The 12,510-nt window shown below is 29.9% G+C and overlaps 1 protein-coding gene across 1 annotated transcript; it reads left to right on the top strand.

Annotated features, from left to right (window-relative positions):
• On the top strand, positions 2,661-5,214 carry LOC105166694 (mediator of RNA polymerase II transcription subunit 36a). The gene is made up of 7 exons (XM_011086143.2): positions 2,661-2,685; positions 2,766-3,091; positions 3,292-3,387; positions 3,513-3,590; positions 3,678-3,854; positions 4,615-4,683; positions 4,832-5,214. Exons 1-7 carry the CDS (start codon positions 2,661-2,663, stop codon positions 5,006-5,008), a joined length of 948 nt encoding a protein of 315 aa, XP_011084445.1. The 3' UTR covers positions 5,009-5,214.

Raw genomic sequence — 12,510 nt, forward strand, 5'->3', positions numbered from 1 at the left:
CATAGTATTACGCTTGTACAAAATATAATTAATAATTTTTAGAATTTTATAAGATTTTAATTCGATCAAAATCGTACGCAATTAAGAATTGTTAATGCTTATAAGATCAAATCTTCAAATTCAAATTTTTATATCTTTAAAATAATTCACACGTAGGATCAAACATTGCATATTATACATAAAATCTCAAACAATTAAAAAAAAAAAACAATTACCCAACTTAATTTCTTGATTTTTTTATTCTACTTCTAGATTGTATACAAACTAAATCTCTCATAAAATTATTTGACTGAAGAAAAAATAGAAGGGTAAATTAGTAAATTAAAATGAGCGCGTGAATTTAAGGAGTTGGGATTATGGAGCAGTAAATCTAGGATAGATTAGCCGAGGGGATGCATTTCTTTCTTAGTGAAGAAGATTTCACTTTTAAGTGAAAGTCAATACAGGGATTATCTTATCCCAATTTTAAAATAAAAATTATATTTATATTTCTTAATTTATAGCCTATTTATATAAATTATTCGTATTTTATGAATAATTATATATATACTTACCAAAAATATACATAATTTGCATAAATTATTTTTATTGTTCGAAAAATTATATATACACACTCAAAAGCGCGCCAACAATGTTACATGAACTACTCTTACTTTTTGGCCATTATTTTTGTAATTATGAAAAAAATAAAAATAATTTATGTAAATAAAGTATAGATCATGAAAATCTAATTATAATTATCCCTAAAACATAATTGGGATTGGGTTGGGCTTACTATTTACTACTAATCTTTGTCTGCTTTTCAATTTGGGTCAGCTTTTGGGCTTTGAGTGATGCGAACACTTTGGGAAGTTTCCATTTTCTTTTTATTCTTCTTTAAAGAAAAGCTGTTAGAGCTTGGAAGAGTGATGCTTAAGGCTTAATTATTTTTTTTTATTATTATAAAAATATAATTTATTTAAATTATATAATATTTTTGCGTTAAGTCATGAACACTGTTCACAACTCTACACAAAAACTTTATTTTCTTTTTTAAATTAAGTCCAAGACTTGAACCTTAGTTTTATAAAAAATAATAATAATAATTAATGCGTAAGGTTTTAGCACTAGACTAATGTCTTTGGATCTTGAGGCTGGATTTGAGCTAATTGAGCAAGGAACTTGAGAAAAAAGACCTGCAAAATAAAGTGTTAGTACTCCAACGCTCAAGTTAGTTTTAGGTTTAAGAATAAATAAATATGAAAGTAAAGTGTAAGAATAAATTGAGATAAAAGTATGATTTTTGTAAGCAAAATATAGCGAAAGCCTGAGTTGGAAGTAGCAGCGAAGTAGCAAGAGAATTTCCAGATTCTTGAAGGGAGTTTCGTAGAGGGGGCTTATATTTATAGAGAATGAGTCCCTTTTCACAGAAACTCTAGGGGGAACTACATGTTCGAGGAAGAAGGCGAAAATTTGGAGATAAGGTACGATCTTATCTCCTCCTTGACTTGAGTAGCACATATTTGATTGCAGAAGGACTCCCTTTATACGAAAACTCTTGTCTTGCAAGGAGTCCTTATAGATTAGGGAGTTCAGCTTTTTGAGGGCACTTCCCTTTTCTGGGCTGGCCTTGGAAGGGTCCAGTAGGCCTTCGCACCGGCGTCCTTATTGGGTTGTACTGGACCTACTTGGTGCACTAGGCCTCCTTTTTGGATCGAACTTGGTCTAGTGAGCTTCCTTCTTGGTCTAAGTTTGACATTTTTAGATGGACTGCCCTCGTTATGGGCTGATGGGCTTGATTTGGGCTTGCAATTTTTTCTTGGGCCAAATATATGTATGAAAGATATATTTTCATTTTAGAATATTATATATATATATATATATATATATACTTGAAATTGCGTTCAACTTTCATGTATAGTTTTCTTGCAGTTCAAATGAAACAAAATTTATCAATTTCATATATTAGTTAAGTTTAATTAATTTAAACTCCTTACATAAATTTTATTTTCTAAATTATCATGTTACATTCAAATTAATTTTATTAAAAACTTCATTTGGAATTCACTATGAAAATAACGATGAAAACTATAGCAATTTCGTCAAACATATCAGTTTAATTTATAAAAAAATTTAGTTGTTTAATTTATAAAAAAATTTACAAAGTCAATAATTTAAAGTTAAGGGATATATATAATTTTCAAAGTATTAAAATTTATCAACATCGATAGCTATATCTACGGGTAATTTTGGTTTATATGAATATATCATAAAATTTGTGTATATAAATTTTTTTTGCTTAATGCATTATTTATTCTTAACTATGTAACTTAAATATAAAACTTTAAATAAAAGAATAAAAGACAAAAATAACAACACTAATGAATCTCTATAATTTTTTTAGCGTAAGGTTTATTTTTTAAAGTATCCGACCCCCAAGTTGGTATCCTATGGAAACTAGGGTTAGTAAACACTAGTCAGGGGTAAAAACTGATATTTCCAAATTTTACGTGCCAAGACTTGAAATTAATCAGGAAACAGGGGCTTGACGTGCAAATATCCATCTTCGAAAACCCTAAACCCTAGTCACATATCCCCTCTATAAATCGTCCTCCATTTCACTGACGCCCCACAGAACCTTCACAGGTATACTCGCCCCTTTTCACTTACGTACAGCAGCCATGGTTGCAAGAACTCCAACCAGAGGTACGCTATATTTTTCCTTTTCTCTTGGAAAGAAGGGAAATATAGAGTAATTAGCTAATGGAGTTTATCTTTTTTCGCAGGGCGTGGCGGCGGCGGCGGGTTTGGGGGAGGAAGAGGAGATGGTGGAGGAAGAGGTGGAAGAGGCGGCGGTAGAGGAGGATTTGGAGGACGGGGCGGCGGCGGAGGGAGTGCCATGAAGAGAGGCGGTGGTAGAGGAGGCGGCGGGAGAGGTGGACGAGGTGGCAGAGGCGGAAGAGGTGGAGGAATGAAGGGAGGAAGTAAGGTAGTGGTGGAGCCCCACAGACACGAGGGTGTTTTTATTGCTAAGGGGAAAGAGGATGCTCTCTGCACAAAGAATATGGTTCCTGGTGAAGCTGTTTATAACGAGAAGAGGGTTTCTGTTCAGGTGTGGGTTTCAATTGAATCGTACTATTTGTTACTTTAACATGACTATGGATTTTGTTGTATTTCTTGCATTTGGCATCTAGTTATACTTGCTCTTGTTGAACATCTTCAGTTCAGTTGCCTCTCAGAGGATTATTATTTTCTATGTCGTTGGTTCTTCTGTTTCTTGTGATGAATGGTTTTCATGTTATTCTTTCCCAGAATGAAGATGGAACAAAGGTTGAATACAGAGTATGGAATCCTTTCCGTTCCAAGTTGGCTGCTGCAATTCTTGGTGGAGTTGATAATATTTGGATTGTGAGTTTGCCAATCATATTACTTATTGTTTTGTTGCATATTTTCTTGTCGATAAGATGCAAATGTTTGATTTGGATTATGAACGTCAAATCAGTGTCTAATTTGTTATTTTTGATTCAATTAAGAAACCCGGCGCCCGTGTCCTTTACCTCGGTGCTGCGTCAGGGACAACTGTTTCTCATGTGTCTGACCTTGTTGGCCCTGTAAGTGGTTTTAACTTTGCAGTTACGATAAGTTTTAAGGTAAGGTATTGTGCTAATTATGTTCTTGCTTTCCATACTTGTTTGCAGGATGGGGTGGTTTATGCGGTTGAATTTTCTCACAGAAGTGGTAGAGATTTGGTGAATATGGCAAAGAAGCGGACTAATGTTATCCCAATTATTGAGGACGCGAGGCATCCTGCAAAGTATAGAATGCTTGTGGGCATGGTGGATGTTATATTTTCTGATGTTGCTCAGCCTGACCAGGTCTGCTTCCACTGTAGATCATTAATCATGATCCCACCTCCTGATTAATACGTTTCATTAGATTACCATATGCTGGCATATAATTTACTCTTTATCCTTGTTGGTGGTTTCAAATGATGTTTGTGCTTTCATCTAATTTACATCGTGCAGAAGTTCTCCAATAATATTTTCTTGTTATTTTGGTTTTAGTTTTCTATATTTTTATTTACCTTATTTCTTGAAGAGATATTCCTTATTTTCATTTTTTTTCTATTTCTTTTCACAATCTTAATTTTTTTAAGGTTAAGATACTCAGTGGATTCATTAGTTATTTTCTCTTTTTAATCTTGGACATCTTTTTATCCTTTCATATGCGTACGCAGATGATGAGTTAACTCGGATTCCCCTTCAGGACATCTTGGATGATGCAAAACCGAGTTTCTGATGCATTCTTGATTTAAATATGTTGTTGCTCAGTTTATTTTACTAATATTTAATATGAATCTTATGTAGTTATGAAGCACACACGCACATTCAATTGTTTTGGGGTTTGGTTGTGAGGATAGAAGGTCTGTTTTAGTACTTTTCTTTTCCACGCCATATCTGTTAAACCAGTTGGGTTCTTGCAAGCTATCTGAGTAAATTTCATCATATCCTTGATACAATCCAAGTCGGATTGAGTTTTAGTTGCATCAGAAGGTATCAGTGAGCAGTAGATGCTCATAAAGATTGAGGATTTGCTGCATATTGTGTTTTTATTTGATATGTTTGCTTCTTGCAGGCAAGAATATTGGCTCTAAATGCATCATACTTCTTGAAAGCTGGAGGCCATTTTGTGATATCCATCAAGGTTTGTAGTCTTGATTTTCCTCTGGAGCAAGTGAAACTGTTTAGCTTGTACATTTTATATCATCAAAAAACAAAATAGAACAAGATTTGCCTTATTAACTCATTGAGTCACCATTAGTCTATTTTGATTCTTTCTTTTGTTTGTTCAGGCAAACTGCATAGATTCGACTGTGCCGGCAGAGGCCGTATTTGCCCAGGAGGTGAAGAAGCTGCAGGCAGAACAGTTCAAACCAGCTGAACAGGTCACTCTTGAACCTTTTGAGCGAGACCATGCTTGTGTTGTTGGTGGTTATCGTATGCCGAAGAAACAAAAGGCAGCATCCTAGAGAAAGTTTGTTATTGTTGTTGGGATTTTTGCTTCACCCTCAAACTTGTTATTCAGATATTTATCATGTGTAATGTAATAGTAATCCTTGTGCACAATTTTGATTTTATCATCTTAAATCTGTCGCTCCTCTATGAGGAATTATGCAGTTAGTTCATTGAAGGATCACTAGATGTTTTGACATATTCAGTTGCCCCATTGTCATTACTCGCTTTGCATCAAGACCGATTATTGCCGTAATTGAGGAAGTTCATTCAGAAAGAGTTGATAATTTTGTAAGATGTAACATTCTGTACTTGAGCATAATAGGGATGGCTTCAATTAAGAAAACTGATAAATTTATTCATCTTCAAACAGTTTTGTATTATTTGAATTCAAACTCACTTCATGTGAATAACGGTCGTCTAATTGTAGTGATCAAGCAAGGTTGAGGAAATTATGGCCTTTTCACGTTTCGTTTCCCTAATGATTAAGAAAAAAACATGTGTGAATTGAGGTATTGGACAATTATTGATCCAGTCCAACACCATCTTCACTTTGGCCCATGATCAATGTATACTATGCACTGCACAAGAACGGCAATCCAGCTCCAGATATATACCTGCTGTGCTTTTGTGCATCTTGCCCTCAATGGACGTCTCACATTGAGTTCCATTTATGTATTACTACGGTATCTGGCTATGTTTATAATCTTCTCAAAATACTTTGTATGATATTTGAGAGTTTATAAATTTCAAAAAAGTGTGATAATTTTTTTCTTAAAAAATTTATAAGATTTCAAAATAAAATATTTTAAATTTTATAAACTCTTTAAAAATTAAATTCTATAATATTTTTAAAAACATCTTATAAGCTCTATAAGAGTAATATGTCATTAAATAAAAATATCCTTATTTCCCACCACAAAAACACATACTCTCCCTCTCTCTCTCTCACACACACGCACTCACATACTCTCTCTCTCTCTCTCATTTTAAAATATTTTGTTTAATTCTTTACACATCGAATATTTTATTATTTAATAATAAATTATTATAATTAAATATAAAAAATTACTAAAAAAATATAAGTTTAAGATATTATAAATTTTATGGCTAGAAATAGTTATTGATAGAAAAAATATCAATTATATATCTATGTTAATATCCGACTAGCAAAAATTATGTAATAATATATAATTTTTTAAAAGAAATTATTTATTAAAATTTTATTTTGATTCGAGTAGTAGCATGTCCTTTTTGATCATTTTATCAATAAAAGATCTAATAACACCAATATTTTATAAAATATGAAAACATCTGATGAGCTTTAACATTTTATTTTATCTAAACGATTTGAAAACTTATTTTTAAAAAATAAAGTCCAATATTTATAAGCTCGTAAAATATCTTTTTAAAAAAAATAGCCAAACACCCCCTGATTCGCTTGCATATCAACAAAAGAGCCCAAGGAGTCCATTTGCTCAACGTTCGAACACCAGATTTTAAAAAGTTTTATGCACCCAATTTACATACACCTAATATTTGAATACAAAACCTCTTATTAAAAAGTTGTATACCTTAACCATCAGTGTAACAAGTCCCCTAGATCACCTGCTTTCTGTTCACCAACACCCGATCGTCGGCCCCCACACCCAAGAATCTACGGCTGATGATCCATTTGAAACAACTTGGGAAAGTACACCAGAATACTCTCTTAATCTGACAAGTTTCCAAGCTCCAACCGGCTGTAGGCGGTGGAAGCACGCATATACGTGGTAGGAAAAGACAATTACCCGGTTGCTGGCAGGCTAGTAACGGAAAATACAAAGGGCTACGCTTCGCTTCCAGCACAGGTTCAGTTCACGGAACTAAGACGGCGTGCACTTTTGCTTCAATCCCACTCGCAGGTTGTACGCGTGCCGGCTGGCGCGTGTTGTGTACGAGGACTCACTAATTCTAGTCTACAGGAAATGCTGCTTGTATTCTTCATTCATGTTTTGTCTTTAGGGCTAATTATATCGATCTTCTTGAAATTTAGTATAATTATACGTAAATTTTTTATGTTTGAAAAAGTATATCTACTATCATGACGTTTGTTTCTGTCTAATAAGTAGATTTATTCATTAATCAAAATTCACTAAACTTATTAATTAAGCCAAAAAAGTGAATAAAAAATTTATTTATACCTCGATTGACTTATTGCAGGCTGAACAATTTTTTTTCTAACCAAACTACTATTATAAATGTGAAGATGTACTTTATTACATGTATTAGTGTGTGAAAATATGTATAAGGGTACTTTTGGTATAAAAAAAGATTTATTGAATTTACAATAAATCAGTAATAAGTCAATTAGGCATAAACATGAATTTTTTAATTGCATTGCTTTTGCTGACATCAACAAATTCGATGATTTTTTTACTAAGAAGAATTTAATATGTTAATACCCCACTAGCATGAATATACATTTATATTATTTTGCACATGTAATAATTCGGTATTTTTTTTCATTTTTATCAAAAAATATCATCTATAAAATTTAATTTAAAATTAATCTAACGCGTAATATTAATGAAAGTATTTTAAAAATATTTAAGTATAAAATATATCAATAAATAATTTCTTATTTGATCCCAATAGCATCATATCATTTATTGTCGTTTCAAACAATATAAAGATGTGAAAACATCTTATTTTGTTTAAACATTTTAAAAGCTCATTTTAAAAATAAGATCCAACAATTTATAAACTCCGAAATATTCACACGCATCCTAAAATTGACCTAATTTATGACATAAACCAACTATTAATCAATCTCAAATGTTAGATTAACCTCATTAATCCCAACCTAATTTAGGTAGAGAGAAAAAGGTGTGGGGTACTAATCACTGCAGATAAATAGTATTTACCATTGGTTAATGACAACAATTAGCGCAATAATTACGAGGTCTTTATTTATTTATTTTTTGTGTTTTTTTTAAATAAATTGATTACAGTTACATCATAAATTTTAATAAGTTCTAATTAAATCTATATCATTTGTCCTATAATTTATTTACTCAAATTATTCTTATTTTTGATAAATTATACTTACATCCATTAGAAACGTCAACAACTGCTAGGGGTAGTTTTTATAATTAAGCAAAATCTAAGGTTGTTTATATAAATAGACCATAAATTATGGGTATAAATATAATTATCCCTTTTAATAATTATAAAATATAAAAATCAATATATTAACCAACAATTACGGTCAAAACAAACAATCGGTTACTGTTAGAGTAAACTGATAAGACATATAAGTGGAATTTGAACTCGTGACCTTATAATTATAAGATATCAACTTAACCAATTAAGTTATATCTCATTGATAATTATTCGAAAGTTAGGACGCTATTTCCAAAAATGCTTGCAACATATCAGTTGCTAGGTATGAAAATACCATACATTGAAATTACATCAAATTATTTATAAAAATTTTACTATAGTAAAATGGCATAATTTATATGATTTGATATTTTTACACTTAGTTGTCTCACTTTCTACGAGTTTATTGTGATTTATTTCACTTTTCTTAATTATAATTATAAATTGACTGAATATTAATGTATGATTCAATTTATTAAAATATTAATAGAATCATATAATTACTGATTAAAAATGGCAGAACACCCTTAAAAAAACGAATTTATCACTAAAAAACAAGAATATGGTAAAACAAAATAAGAATTCGTGTGTTCTTGCTACAACATCGATTGTTTGTATTGAGTTTTAAATTTTTTATTTGACTTTAAATTTATCAATACTGATTCAATCATCGAAATGTTATTACTGCGGTGACTCAACGAACCTAACGATTTCAGTATTCTAATGTACCCTCTTTATTCCAAATCAATATATTCTCGAACTTGATTCCGATCAAATACAAATTTGAATAACAACATATCATAAAAAGTATTGAATGATGATAGCTTTCGTATCCGCAATTTAAACATCAAGAAAATGAAAAAATTTAATCTTGATTGATTTTTGTCGAGTCTGAATTAATTATATGGGAATGTAAAATTTTTCCACATAAAACATGGAACTAGGCAAGATTTTCTATGCAAAATTTTGCCCCTTGAGGTCCACTTAGTCTATGCAACCAAAAATGCCTTATTCAGACAAAAGCACACTAATTTATCAAAAATTAAAAATAAAGGACAAAAACACACTAGTTTTGTAGTGGTCCTTCTTTTCATGCTCTGTCCTTCACACAATAAAGATTCTTATTGAATCCAATTATAGATAAAAATTTAAAAATAAAAAAAATGAAATCACTAATATTATCCAACTCTCATAACCAACGTCAGTAATTCACGTGAAATTGTACGACCGGAAGAAATTTATAAATAATCGTCCTTCATATAACAAGTACAAATTTTACTACCTTGATGTTTTTATAACCTTATTACTTCTCTACGACCTAATAACTTAAGTATCAGAGAACTATAACTGCGTTTCCGATGTGGTTCTAATGATGAAGTATTTTGTAGGTTCCCAACTTAAAGAATCAAAGCGTATTTCACTCTCTAAGGATGACAATCATATAATCCCATTCAAATAGACCTTATTCCGAATTTTCATTACACCACCAACAAATCATGTATTTTGTTTTACCATGTTAGAAAAAATCATGGATTTGTGTTTTTAATCTTCTCAACATTCCTATCTTTCTGTGTGTCAGAGTGCAGAGTTTGACACAATATTATAACCACTCCAATAGAAATAGTTCACAGAGTCACCTTTTATTGTAACTCACTCTGCGGGAACTTTTAACCCAAATCAAGTTTGATCGAATTTGGACCAATTATATGGCAAGTACAAATATTTATTTCCTATGTGATTGATGTACAGTTCAAAAAATATAACCAATCACACGATAATTATATCACACTTGCTCTAGTTATATTTTAATTTAGTTAGACTAAAACTTAATTTAGATAAAAATAAATAAATAAATTCCTTTCGCTCCAAACAATCATAGAACAAAAATTCCAATGGGAAGAATCTTTCTCGGTCCGGCTCATCAGGAATTCAGTGTATACAGACTGGAGGATAATGAGAAGGACTGGGGACAATATTTAGTGCATACTTTGATAACAAAATTGATAATGAGATATACAATTAAATAAAAGAGGTTGTTTTTGGGGTTATATATAAATAATGAATTTTGGGTAGGGGACCAAATTATTAAATTAAAAAAAAATTGTCCTTAATATTTTAAATATTATCATAAGTTATACCAGGAGACGAGTCGATGTCAAATGAAAATTACACGTAATTTTAGTGGTCCTCTTATTTTTATTTTTGTGATAAATTAATTTCACGGGATACGAAAAATATTTAAAATTTAACGCAAATAATTTTTTGACTAATGAGTCGACCATAAATTTGGAGTCAATACAAATATTCGTGGTCAGACTTTGAAAATAACTTAAAGTCTTTCGATATATACTAAAATATACTATTTTTATATAAAAAATAGGGAAGTTTTCAACATATTCACAATAATAAAATTCATCGAGTCTGATCAAATTAAACCTAATATTGGTAAATATTTTCAAATATTCATAAATTTTGGGAATTTTTATGCCCCGTAATTGATTAATCAAATAGTAGGGAAAAAATAAAATGAAAACAATTGAAAAAAGCAGATATCCATAAAGTGTAAAAAGTGGTAGATGTTGGGGATAATAGTGTAGGTGTTGATTATTAAAGTTAGGCAGCTTTTGCACTTACCATTCAACCAAATTATTCATGAAGTGAGAGATATGGCAACAATTTCTTGTGCACATATGTCAGATATTATAATTATATATATATATATATGTCAAATTTAAATTTTATTGAGAAAGCTATTAATATTAAAATTTTAGTATTTCAAATCACGTGTGATTCTATACGAACAGTATGTGTGTGCTTGCTTTTTTAGGATCGAAACTGATTTCACAACTTTCTTTCTACGAATACGTAATTTATCTTTTCATAAGAATAAAATGTCATTACTTGGTCATTTGATCGGACCTAATAGGCTCGCAACGTCCGAGTCTTTTATTAGGACAAATCACACGTCTAGTAATTTCGAATCTATTCTTCTGTTGGGTCGAATAATTTCTTGAGTGCATCGTTAACTAATTTTTCTAACTACAAAAAAAGAATTAATATATTACATTTAGGTACAAATGTATTCCAATTTCCATCATATATATATGCTAAGATCCTTTTATTTTGTCATTAATCATTTTAATTTATTTTTTTTTTGGGGTGAATGGAATCAGATTCAACTACTAAAATTAGGAAATAGAAATGTTATTAATTAATCATGCTTAGTTGCTAAGCATACTTTAATTTGTGACTCACCAAACATTTATCAATAGGTCCATTTTCTTGGTTTTGATTAATGTATTTTCTTCATAAAAATTAATAAGAAAAATAGAGAAAAAGAGGATTGATTCCTGGAAGTTGTGCTTCCATTTTTTGTCCTAACATCCAAGAATCTATACCACTTGTATTAAAAATTAAAAAATTTAAAAAGTGGGACCAAATCGAAATATGCTCAAATTCCTTATGGGTTGTTCAAATAAAATATAGGCTAAAATATACTTTGTCCTCCTAAATATTTTTAATATAATATTTATTCTTCAAACTAATAAATATAATACTTATCTTTGATAATTAAATTTTTGGATAATATTACCCTTATATTATGTAGCTATAGTTCAAACAATTTCTTTTTCTAACAATTTTGTATTTTAAGTTTAATGTTTTTTTTAATTAAAAAAATATCTTTTAATTATAACAAAGTAATATAGAGTTAGTGATTTTTACTATATTTTATGTACTCAAAGTTAAGTTTTGAGTACAATAAATACCCAAAAGATTTTATTAATTTGGTAATAAAATTAATTTATTAACTATTTATTTTTTAGATAAAAATGAGTACTTAAATGGTTTTTTGAATATATTTTTTTAAAAAATATGATAAAATATTTATATTTATTCATTTTTTCTAAAAGTATTTAACTTTTGGTTAATCATATATATTTGTCAATTTCTTTTGAAAAGCATATATGAATTGTTGGTTATATTATATTTATTGCAACTACGATATGCATTAATCTATACTCTATTTTCAATTTAAATTATTTTTTTAAAGAAATAATTAAAAAATAATTTAGTGATGATTTAATGTAAAAAATACTAAAATATATTGAAAATAATATAATTACTCAAAGCATGAGGGGCATTTTTGTCCAATCAAGGAGATAATTTAGGGGGTAAATATATATTATGAATAGTTCTGAGGGGCAAAGTGTATTTTACCCTAAAATATATTATAAGACTTTGTTTGCTTCAAGGTAAAATTATATTTTTAGTCCTATAAAATTAGGGGTTCAATATTTTTTAATCCTTCATTTTGTATTATTTAAATTTAGTACATTTGCTCTCCTATCTTATGGGATTTATGGGACTAGATATC

Source organism: Sesamum indicum, linkage group LG7, assembly GCF_000512975.1.
Source record: "Sesamum indicum cultivar Zhongzhi No. 13 linkage group LG7, S_indicum_v1.0, whole genome shotgun sequence".
Lineage (NCBI taxonomy): Eukaryota > Viridiplantae > Streptophyta > Magnoliopsida > Lamiales > Pedaliaceae > Sesamum > Sesamum indicum.

What these genes read in the sequence shown, in the direction of transcription:
- LOC105166694 (XM_011086143.2), top strand. Translation starts at nt 2,661, where the DNA reads ATGGTTGCAAGAACTCCAACCAGAG. An exon ending in TGTCTGACCTTGTTGGCCCT is followed by an intron (nt 3,591 to 3,677) that starts GTAAGTGGTTTT and finishes ACTTGTTTGCAG; the next exon opens with GATGGGGTGGTTTATGCGGT. An exon ending in ATGTTGCTCAGCCTGACCAG is followed by an intron (nt 3,855 to 4,614) that starts GTCTGCTTCCAC and finishes TGCTTCTTGCAG; the next exon opens with GCAAGAATATTGGCTCTAAA.